The sequence below is a fragment of the Trichoplusia ni genome, chromosome 15 (assembly GCF_003590095.1).
Source record: "Trichoplusia ni isolate ovarian cell line Hi5 chromosome 15, tn1, whole genome shotgun sequence".
NCBI classification, from domain to species: domain Eukaryota; kingdom Metazoa; phylum Arthropoda; class Insecta; order Lepidoptera; family Noctuidae; genus Trichoplusia; species Trichoplusia ni.
The window spans coordinates 5,589,720-5,602,569 of NC_039492.1; the positions used below are offsets into that span (position 1 = coordinate 5,589,720).

Below are 12,850 nucleotides of genomic sequence, written 5' to 3' on the forward strand. Positions count from 1 at the left end.
GCTGACAAAAAAACGAAAAACAATGCACAAAACTGTACAAACATCATGGCGTCTTAACTTTTTTTAAGCTGCAATCATTTTTTTTTAATCAACCCGGCACGCGTTGAGTCTATAAGAATCCAAACAAAATCCGTTCACATGGTGTCCTCTGTCACAATCGTAGCTAATTGCGCATAATGAGTGCAGCAAACGCAATATGTTTTTTTGCTATTATTTATGTGTTGTGCCCTAAACGGCCACCCTCCAGCGCCCGCGGGTTCAAATAAAATTTAATGGTCCGACGGGTACATTTTACTCTAAACGTTCAATGCCATGTGAAATATCGGATTTCCGGAGTTTTAAAGGAATATCAAGTTGTCTTTATCATCACTTTTTTTTGGTTTTGTGTACGATGATTGCACAATTTTTGCGCAACTATAGCTATCACTATATATGTAAGTAAAAATAATAAACATATATTATTAAAACTGTTGGATGTTCTCTTAAAATGTTTATCTGCATACAAACTATTTTTGTTCTTACCTTTTTATCTTCATCAGCCTCATTTTGACCAGTGTGCAATGATCCCTAAAATCCAAGTCCAATAATATACGGCACTATTACCAAATCCTAAATCCATAGGTACCAGAATAAATCCTATTAGTTCCTTTTTCCCACGCGTGGCCACGAATGAACATCAATTAATTAAATCAAGCAATCAAGGTGGGTTCCCACACTTCCCACGTTATGATATCTAGAAATCACGCAACATCTTTATTCGTTTATTAGATTATTCCCCCATCGCTACCCCATCTATAACCCATTGTTTTTGGGGCGAGTGTGAAATGGGCCGACCGGTGAAACCATAATTACTTTCCTAATACTCAACACAAATTACGTTTTTGAGGGGTGACTGACTACATTGCAATTTATTTATTAAGTTCCTGTATCCTGCATAAACTTAGCTTTTTATTTCCGCCTGTCAGACAAAACCCTTGAATTTTAGATATCTTTGTTTCCGCCTCTTTAATAGAAGCATTCAACACTAGAAGTCTTACAAATAACAAATAAATAATAAATTTTATGGTATAATCTCACAATACCGACAATGACACACTACAATTAGTATAATACTGCAATAATTCAATCTCTTCTATAGAAAAGTTCAAATAATTATGCGGAAATGTCGCGACGCCCATGTTTATGCAAAATAAACGTTTTTGAAAATTCAAATGAATCTACAAATTGTCGGGGTGAATGATAAAGAGTTAATTCGTACATTTTGCGAATATTCGCCGATTGGGTTATGTTGTAAGTAGAGCAAAAGAATCAACCATATGATAAAATATTTAAGGATAGCTTTGCTTTTTTGTGTTAGTGCACAATAATTTTTAGTAACTATTCCAATAAGATGGCGTGAATTGATGAAATCAATAATTAAAATCATCATACATGGTTTCGTACATATCCGTGCTATTGAACATAATAATAAATACTGAAAATACGTAAGATAAATCGACTTCGTATAAGGGATAAAAACATACTTAAAACGATCTTTCTGCGTACGTTGTGTCATTTTCGTTTGACAAAAATTCATCAAATTAAAAAAAGCAAAGAAACAGTTGTCGTTTGTCGCGTGCTGCATGTTAAAAAGCAGTAGCTATCAGCGAGAGGTGGGGCGCTAGTCGTATCGCTCGTAGCGTCGCGTCGCCATGACTGCCGGCCGGCGCACGCGCACCCGCATCGTGTAGATAACGCTACACCGACAATAAATTAACTCTAACACCTACCTTTCACAATATAAGTTTTCACCTTGTGTCTTTATCATATACCAAACGTTTACACCGGGTTAATAAAGTCGTAAATTAACATTTATTGCACAAATAAAATTTAACATTGGACTTTTCCAATCCGCTAAAAAAAATATTGTGATAACCAATTGACTGTACAAATCACTTTTGTTACACAGATACATGTCTTGAGTAATATACTATTTACTATGTAAAAGAATAATAGATTTTACATCTCACATTCTTTTTAGTCGGTGTCGTAGCAAATCGCTTCGCAGACCAAATTAATAGATCCGTTACTTGCAACCGTTCAATTTTGAGATCTGTAAATATTGAACTATAAAATCAATCGAAAAACATAAATCACAGAAATCGATCGGATGACACTCAATATTTTAATCCAATTGACATTCAAGGGTGAGCACAAGACACGAATAATGATACGCAGCCGGCAAAGCTGTTGTCACCGGCGTCACGTATTGCGCATATTGGCCACCGCATTAGTTACACCATACAATCGACTAAGGTCAATCACAAATGCGTTTGTCGCATGACAGTTGAGTGCGGGGGCGTTCTATTTGTTCAGACTTCAAAATAGTTATTTGATTAACTCTCTTTCATGTCGATGTTCGTCGGAACGCGATTGTCTGCGGATTTTGTTTAATTTGATCCTTTGTTTGAACGCCGCTTGTGCGGAAAGGCTTATGGGATGGGGTAGGCCTGTAGGGCGCTCTATGCAGATATGAGGAGCCGCTATCGGAGCCGGCGAAGGGTTATCTCTGTTGTCACGAACAGATCGCAACGTGTAGTTGATTTGGTAGGTTTGACATGTTCATGGAATGGATCTGTGACTATCTATTGTCGTATCTATACTGGCTATTTGTGCGAATACTATGAACGGGTTGATATAAAAAATAAAGTATTCTAGAAACAAGAGGACTTAATGCTACTTATATATTATTATTATTTCATAGAAAACGTCTTTGCTTTCTCTACATACTGACGACAAAATATGGAAAACTCTTTTTACGACCGTGATAAAATATATCGATGTACGACCAGCAACGAACACAAACGTACAGTTGTAGACACAGACAACTCTCTCGTGTCTATATTTGCTAGGAAAACTTTAAATCGAATGAAAACCCGTGTGAAAATGTATCGCAACGGCACATGTCGCTTTGATCGGTTGTTGACTCAAGCGCAGTGCTCGCTCCCGCTAATTCCGTGTTTGATTACTCCCGAGTAAAGCTTCTGACAAATACATTGCAATATACAACAGTCTTTGTAGCTCTGTTTGAGAAAAATACCTGCATATGTACGTCACTGTTTATTTTAGCAAATGTAGTTGAAATGAAAATGATTTATTTCGCACTGAGTTGCCGAAAATATCGGCTGCCAAAACGTTTCCTTGGTAGCAAATAAGTAGTTATTTTTGGTGTACTTCACGTAAAAAAATAAAGAATATGACCTTAACTTACCAAAGCTTAACGAAAACCTTAAAACTTAACAAAAAAAAAGGATTGACAATAAGGGTTTAGAAATGATAGAACATCAAAAAATATTTTAGGACATTATTACATTTTCCATAAACCTACCATTTTGTAATACTCGTAGTTTTACTCCCCGTTAACGCCACACAAGAGAGATATCTAGGATAGAGCTGCCTGAAACTTCGCAAAGATAAGCATCCCTTGCCAAGTTAATTCGCTAAATAGTCCGGTACAAGACAAATTGTCGGCCGCAAGTCATGACCCGGGGCTAAAATTAGCGAAAACTATTTTGGATTATAATACCGAACAATTTAATACACTCTAAACCAATGCAACCACTGATAATAATAATACAAAGATAATCACCACCAATTAGACTTCTCATATCATTGTTCATAACAAATGGAATATGGATAAGTTAGACCTAAGTGAAAAGTATTATTAATAACCAGGGCAAGCCAATATCCGTGAGGAAACGACGAATCAATATGAGGACAGTTGAATGATCGTAGTAGCAGTTCACACACGATTTACGATTACACACCAACCTTCTTATTCTAGACCGGAATTGCTGTCAATTTTGCGAATTGGCCACTTCCTTAGGGCCGGGCAGGGGACGCAAATTGTTCGCGAGCTCGACTCGCTTCATGGGCGTCAATTGACGACGGAGGCGATAACTAAAGGGGACTGCCTCTCCACCAATCATAACACGTAGCTCTACTTACGTAGATAATCTAATCTGCGTCCTAAACGATTCAAGAGTGTAGAAAACCAAATTGGCATTCACTTTAAAACCGAAAGCTGGAGCGAACATTTAAGTGCATAAAGTCACCGACCTAAAACGATTACTGCAAATCTTTTGCAAACGAAACTAGCTTAAAGCTAATATTGTTGATGATTATCAATTTAATCTTCTTAACTTTGCTCTACGGCAGAAATATAAGCTCTTACACCCGTCCTTAGCAACTGGAACGGGTCCCTACTTGTATCAGTTTAAAACCCCTAAGTCAGTAAAAGCACCCAGAAGTTTTGCCGGTACATACGACCCGAAGCGATTCTGCGATAAAGAAATCTCTAAATCCTGGATTAAAACGTCGCCTGGCAAAACAATAAACAGATTAAAAGTAAACAATTGATCAGAATAACCCAGATTGTGTGTTTGTTGCCACCGTTACAGGATACCGTAAACAGACAAAAAGAAGGATTAACTATAATTGTTTTCTGAATTTAGATTAAGTTTTGAGGTCCTTCTGGATTGATCTAATTATTCCTTTTAATAAAAAGGATATCAATAATTGGGAAGCTATTTTTTAATTGACTACTGGTTGGCTTTACTTGCTGCGGCACTCAATAATTGTGCTTTAATTTTATGTGACTACAATTTACTTCGCTCGTTGCAACACAATTTTCTCGGGTAATAAAATATTAGATCTTGAACTTCTGAAGTCTGAATCTACACATCTGCCGTGATGTGCTGTTTCCGACGGTTATTCAATGAGCTGTAGAGATGTGCACATCCAAGTTGGAAAATTGTGCTACATTTAGGAAAAATTATACAGGTTTTTTATTGTATGCACATGTCTAATTTCATGGCATTTGATTGAAAACAAATATTCTTACTTTAAAGTACATCAACGAAAAATTGAGAAAAATTTGACGATTCTGAAATCTCCTGAATTTCCTCAATATATGTATTTCTAAGTTTAATTAAGGTAAAAAAATAACCACGTCATGGTCAAATAATTCTAAACTTGATACGCCGGTAGTGTCAGCGAGCTTACCCAGAAAGCCTAAGATTAAAGTTAGAGATTAAATTAATCCAAGCCGAGGTCGGATTAACAACAGATTATTTAAATGTTTTAGCAGAATATTTAAGAATAAAAACAAAACATCTGATTAAATACTTTTATAGTTTCCCGCTAAGAAATTGAAGATTATTAACTAAACCATCTTTTGCCACTTTTTGAAGTACAATTTTAAAATAGTGCTAATACATTGAAATATTTTTATTTATATATTTACGCCCGTATGTAACCCCAAAAAAACAAGATTAAATATAATCTTTCATCAAGAAATACACCAAAACTTTAGGCTATTTTTAAAGATCTTTCAATATTCCTTATACCTCAGTTATTTAATGATTAAGGTTTTCGTTTACCGCAGATTAGATTTAGAAAGGAGTCACAGATTGGAGTCCTATTTAAACTTTGATTTTTTTTGCAATATTTGTATTTTATTGCAAATATTTTCCTCTTTCCAGCGCTTTAAATAATAAATATACATAGTTGTATAAGCTATGTCCATCGCAACATTTTCGCAGCTTTATTAGGGGCTGCGCACGCGCCGCGCGTTGTAACGTGCGCCCGCATCCAGGACCCTGCGTCATTTTATAGTAGGTCCGCTCTACATCTTGAACACACTCACCTTATATATAACGTTCAGTAATTATACTGCAGCTGCCCGTGAGAAAAACGTTACAACTAAACTAAACTGACGTTACCCATTTAACTGGAAAGAAAATTAGAATGATTTTCCTGATTGAAAGGTCCTTAGTTTAATGTTGAACAAAATCATTGTATACCTCGGCTGTCCCTCATAAGTGGCGAAAATGTTTCCTTTTGTTCGTTTTTTGTTTTTTATTAGCATTACGCAATCTGAAATTATATGAAGTTGCTATGCATGTATTGATTCGAAATACAGACACAAAGGCAGGAATAAATCCTTGTTTCATTAAGACTTGTGGGCTCAAAGGGTAAAAAGGAAACTCTATCACGAATGCTTTGCTGTCTATAAAGACGGATACGCAGCAGACAGACGTCCGTCCGACCGTCACTAGACTTTATCTCAATCCATGAGTGATAGCTAGACAGTTGAAGTCTTCACTAATGATGTATTAGTTTTGTCGGTATGACAACGAACAGAAATATAGATCGAGGTAAAGCCATGTTCGAGAATTTATTGGCGGGTGCCAATAAATTTGAGCATGTGCTACATACACATTTATTTGTCACTTAAACAGGTTGGTAAGCCTGTTTGCCTGTCGCAGAAGATATTAAGCGCAATGAAACTTTCTTGGAATACCTATATCAATAGCTAAAATGCCTAATACAAGTTTTCAGGAATTTATTGCTCTTGTTTTAATAATATTTAGCAAACTTTAAGTAGGTAACTGAGAAGGTTTCTTTGCTACTTAGGAGATACAGTATAATTAAATATTCAGAACAAATTTGAAACAATGTTTTATAAAGGTATCTTGAATAATGAATGTATCGAGTGATGGATCAAGAAGGAAAAAAGGAAATTAAAGAAAAGAGATCTAGAAAGACGAAATCAAAGTAGAAGTACCCAGCCTAAGAATAAAAGCTTATCGTAAAGATTTCATAATGACTTTTTATGAGTCATTCTCACGTAACAATTTTCTGAAAAAACCAAGGCTTGGAAAATACAGTAAAACCAATTAACTAGAGTGTCATTGCACAACATTTAACAAATATGTTAGTCACAGTTGACAGCAGAACAACAAAATGTTAACCACGTTTAATAAATGGCGATTGATAAGGATATTCTAAAAATGGCAGCGCACTGAAATTTCCCATGTTTTCCTGAAAAATACGATACTTATAGTTATAGAAATCTATCATTGGTGGACGTTTCTGGTTTCTGATTGGTCGGGAGGCGGCGTCGTGTAACTGGGAGCTTGCGATTGGTTGGCGGTCTGCCCCACCTCGAACACGGCGGGGCTCATCATCCCTGTGTTTATTTTTGTTGTTTCGTTCAGTGGGCTGTGAGCTTTCCCCGCGGTTACATGTGTGACACAAACGTATACATTTTGAATACGATCGTACGCGGATAGTGTATTGATGGACTGTGATTGTTTTGGACTGGACAGAGAACCTGCATTGTGATTGTGTATCGATTGCATTTCGGAGATGGTTATCCTGTAAGTACCTACTATATTTATCTATGAATATAGATTTATAGCTACGAATTTTAAGTTACTTTACGTTAATTTATGATAGTGTCATATCATGTCATAAGCGTCGATGATTACATAATATATGAGTTCTTATTTTGGAAATATAAGAAGTATCTGAAAATACATCTTGCTTTGCGCTTAAACCATAACATAATTATTATATGTATAGTAAACAGGCAATTAAATACTTAAATTACTACTAATACTTTTTTCTAAGAACTACCTATGTAACTGGATAGGTAATAGGGAGTATGAAAACTACTCCATATTTCTTGGGATCCTAGATTTTAGGTTCAAGCAGGCATGTTAGGTTTTATGATTTCATTCAGTCATATTTTTATAAACTTAATATTAACTTGTTAATCCATTACCTATTTAAGAACCGACAGGAAACCCTATCAATATTGATTTCCGTAAAAAAAAATAAAAAATGTATGTACCTACAGTTTGTCCGCAACCGACTTTCATGCTTATTATACATAAATATATTTTTAGTACTCTTTTTAGAATAGGGTATAATATTAAACTTTATCTTGGCATAGAGAAGTTTAACAAAGAAAGTCTAGAGTCCCATTGCAAAGAGTCATACTTATATCGCATATTTCTGATATTTTTTCTCTCCCTCTTTACTAAAGGCATTCAAAGGAACTGTTATTACAATAATAACTCTTACTTTTACTTAAATAACATTAACTTTATACCTGCTGCAAGCGCTTACAGTAGACCGGGCTTCTTCTAAAAAAAAAAAAAAAATTCCACTAAGGGCCGATTTTCCTGTCACAAGATAACTTTTATTCGACGAATATGTTTGAGGTTTTGACAGCTTTTGTATAGGAAATATGTCAAACGGCCATATTTATTCCTTAGATAAAAGTTATCTGACGATTGAAAAATCGGGCCTAAGAGAAATGTTCTTCCGTTCCGCACGTGAATCTAATTCACTACATTTTTATGTCATTTTGTTCTCTATCAAATTAAGTTTAACTTGACTTTCATCTACCAAACATTCATTTAATGAAAACCTTGTTAAATGAAATATAATTTACCTTCACTAAAAGCTCAATAACACACGTCATCATCATCATCATAATATATAGGTATTGAAATAAAAAAAAACAGCCGTCAAACAGTGTAAGCTAAACGTTAAACACATCATAAAATTCAATAGAACAGCAATAACATACATGGTCTAGCATTTACAAGCGCCCAAAGCGTGTAGGGTTGGGGAAGGTGCAGGCTACCAATTGAAACTAATTGAAACTCATTGAGACTGTGACGTTGCTTTGTTACTTCATTACGTATCACCCAGTAAGGATTTTGAATACGGCGAATACTTATGTTTTCTAGTTCCTTGTTATGTTATTCTATTTAGGATTTAATTTGAATATATAAGTTGATATGCAGAGATAAACACTGGTGGGGATCTACTTAAATAATGTTTGTAGTAAAAATTAGAAATCGGTATCATTTTTTGCTGTTCCTTCGATTTCAGTTGCCTGTCTTTACAAATAACTGTTAATTTGCACATAAGTATTATTATAAAGGCTAAAAAAGTTGTACCTACCACTAAATAATCTGTTGCGATGCAATCAAGCAAAGGTAGCAATATCTGACATGAGTAATTAATATTTTAATCAACAGGCAAGAATATTGTGATAAAATAAAGACCATTTTATCACGTTTACACTTTTAGTTCAATTCTCACTCATATTTGTTTTTTTTTTATATCTTCTCAACCAATACTTGCGTATAACTAAAAAACGTAGACCCTAGTCAAACTAAGCAAAGATCTTAACAAAATAGAGCACATTTAGCAACAACTTTAACATTTATCATTTTATTTAGAAGACGATCCAATATTCCCAAAGGACTCGTTCGTTTATTTACTTACTCCCTCGTAAGTGGGTATCTACACAAAGTTATTTGGCCAATTAAGGCGCGGCCTCCCCTTCAGACAGTGTAATTCTGAAGCAATTGGCTCAACAAGGACTCGTGAGGGGAACACAGCTTTCTCCGCGATTTAGATGTTTGTTTTTTATACCGTCAAAAGCTTGCTTCAGTTCTTTGTACCTAATACTGAAGTGGAATTTAGTAATCTCTAGGTATTATATGCAGTTACTTATTTAATTTTGTCATTTTTAGTGAAGCGTTATATTGAATTGACGAAAAACAAATTGTGGGCATGGGAAAAGCAATATCGGATTGAAGAGATTTATTTAAAGCAATACTTTTTTTGTATTTTTCGACTCATAACATTGGTATATTATCCTTATTATTTTTCACTAGATAAGCCTGGTACCTTCCATTAAACCAAAACTCTTGTAAATGTCTTCTTTAGGCCTTAACCCGTCGCAAAATTAGGTGCAATAGTTAGCAAACCCGACTACTATTAGACAAAACCCGAATCAAGTAGCCTAGCTAACAATTAATCAATTTTCCCAGCACCAGCAGTCGCACGGACATGTCAGAGGGCCAAACACCGGATTGGGACATCAACGATGCCGTGGTACCACGCGTGGCCGCCTTCGACGCCTTTAGCGAGTGGTGCGACGGCCACGTGAGACGCGTATACCCGCCGGCCTGCGAAGAAGCGAGACGGCACGCGTCGGGCTGGGCCATGCGTAACACCAACAACCATAACGTGCATATACTGAAGAAAAGCTGCCTTGGGGTGCTTGTCTGCTCGCAGCGCTGCCGCCTACCTGATGGCTCAAGAGTGCATTTAAGACCCGCCATTTGTGATAAAGCCAGGAAAAAGCAGCAAGGTAAATAATATTGTTACTTAACCTTCTCTTTTCTGTCGGCGATTTTTAACTAGTTTGTCTTTTTCCAAAAATATCTAACTTTAATATTTTACTACTATAGAATGAACGGTCAAAACCTACTTATTTCACTTCAATTTCGCTGAAGTATTTCTAATTAACATCTTTCTCAACAGGCAAACCCTGCCCGAATAGGATGTGCAACGGTGGTCGTTTAGAAGTTCTACCATGTAGGGGTCACTGCGGCTACCCCGTCACACACTTCTGGCGGCATACGGAACACGCCATCTTCTTCCAAGCGAAGGGCGCTCACGACCACCCAAGACCTGAAGCTAAGGGCGCCAGTGAAGTCAGGCGATCTCTTGGCGCTGGTAGAAGAGTCAGAGGGCTAGCACTTTTGCTGGCAAGAGAGGCAGCCATAGCAGACAAAATACTAACGGTGAAACCTGATAAGCAACATGCGCAGAAAGTGTGCAATACACATCCGCAACCTCCACCACTTATACCGGATAACCAAAGAGGTGTGTGTAGTAAACTATTGTTTTATCTCTAATGAGGGAAACCGAACTTACGGCATTCCTTCAATATTAATTACTCTAGAACTTGTTTTTTTATTATTATTTTGGTGAATATGTTCACTAAATTCGTATTTATTTTCGCAGGACAACTGACTTGCACGTGTGGGCCCTTCGAGTGCTCATGTCGGTGGCGAGTCGAGCAGACACCTGAGAGCTACGCGACCGCGGGCTGGTCGCCGCCGGAGCCGCAATACCAGCAGTACATACCTCCCGCGGTACCCAGCAACATACAGCAACAACATTACGACCCTACCGCGCTACCAGCCGACGACATCTTCCATCCTGAAGAAATCTTCCAACTTGACCAACCGATCAGACTAGATTTCCCAATAGAAGAACACACTTTAGAATCTCCACCCACGTTCGCTGATCTCAACAGTGAAAACTCGAGGCCTGAAGACGCGTACTGGCCGGACTGGCAACGAGCTGCGGGCGGCTCGGAGTCCAGTGAGACCCCTTCACCAGAACTCTTCGGCAGCGGGTACCAGCAGACTGAGGCTTACTGCGAGCAGCAAGCGTACATCCCTCAGGCGTATTACCCTGAAGAAGCACAATACTATCCTACTGAAAGTCGGACCTCGCCCATTATGGACATGCAGGAGCAGAGGTTCTACAGATACGGCCAAGATTGCTCGCAGACCAACCTAGACATGCAGGCCTGGAACTACTCTGACTGCGCCTTCACATCCAACGACATGTCAGAGTGCAAACAATACTTCGACGTCCAGCACCAACAGGCGGTGAACGCGTTTAGCGGCCTCTTATAATAATGTTCCTGTACATAGACTTGTAAATTGTAAATAAGCTAGTCGTAAGTAGATGTAAGTTGTTAATTTTGTCTCTAAGATACAAAGATATAATTAAGTATTATGTTCCTACATGGTTTTAAATAAACATATCTCCTTTTGAAACGTGAGAAAATAAAAAACAGTTTGTATAAAATGGTCTATTTATTGTATATAAAAATTACATTAAAATTGTCAATTTTACATTTTTAATTTCTAACAATAAAATTGGTCACTACAAAATAGTCCATTAAGCGATCGCACGATTTTATTATGCATTTGCAAAACATTCCGAAAACCGTCCTTGCGACACGTTACATGACACCATAATTTGACGACAGAGTCCGCAACCCAAACCTAATCCTTTGCAAATGAGTCTGTCCGTGTCCAGCACAAGTAAACAATGCGACATACCCACTGACCAAGTACCACAAACTTCTCAAAAATCGATAACCGTCACAATTCCATCACGAAATTTGGCTGATATCGAAATATCACAACTTAATTTTAATCCGACACAATTATGGATACTTATAACGATATCTCAAACAATATTTACAAACGATTGCGTTAACATTGCTCAGTGCTTGTATTGCAATATCCAGGCTGGCCCAGGCTGGCCCGAACTGCTCCTCCCGAATATTGCACAAGACTCGACAACAAGTCGACCACATCACTTCGATACAACATACTCCAGAAAAATATAATATATAGAATCTATATAATATAACTGAGAATGATTTTGTTGATATGAATGTCACTCTAAATACTATATAAAATTAAACTCGGTAATGTGGTCTATAATTTCCAAAGGAGCCAAATATATGCGAACGGTTTTACAGGCACAAAGTATACATAATAGCTAAACGTTTGGATTAATTTTAGACTTAAATATAGGCCCCTAACTCAATATTACGCACAATTTAGTGTGTTGTGCTGGTAAAACAGTCCGGCAGGGTCTCGGAGAGCACAGCGCGCACTATCACAGCAGTGAGGCCCCGCCGGCCGGGGCCGCAGCCCCATGGCGGGCGCCACTTATAATAAGGCCACAAACAAATTTAACGTGAAGCATGTTCTCTTATTTCATAATATAACACCATAATTTGCGCTTCGAACAAATCTAGTTTAGTTTAAAAGGCTAAAACAATATTCGGACGCAAGTTTCTGTGCCTCACTATTATTCGTTTCACTTTATAATTGTTCTTTACCACGTGTACCACGGGAGCAAGCGACGAACGCAACACTGTGGGCTCGAGTGATTGCCTCACCCTAGCGAATCTATAAATATAAGTAACTAAGCTACAGTGTGGAGTCTGATTAGGATTCAGAGTTCAAAAGGGGCGAGATCGAGTGTTTAAAGCGTTGAGTTTGCTGAAGCCTATCGACAACTGTAAGAGAAATTCCTAAGAGGAACGACTGTCCTACTAAATAATCACTATGACTTAGTTATCAAGATAGTACTTATCAAGGTAGGAGAATCTTAAGGA

The 12,850-nt window shown here is 37.2% G+C and overlaps 1 protein-coding gene across 1 annotated transcript; it reads left to right on the forward strand.

Annotated features, from left to right (window-relative positions):
* Positions 1 to 9,663: 9,663 nt before the first annotated feature.
* Positions 9,664 to 11,581, forward strand: LOC113501396 (transcription factor glial cells missing 2-like; the record flags this gene model as incomplete). The annotated part of the gene is made up of 3 exons (XM_026882527.1): positions 9,664 to 10,003; positions 10,177 to 10,521; positions 10,663 to 11,581. Coding segments are annotated over 3 exons (1,368 nt in total), but the record flags the coding sequence as incomplete, so codon positions are not given.
* Between the last annotated feature and the right edge of the window lie 1,269 nt (positions 11,582 to 12,850).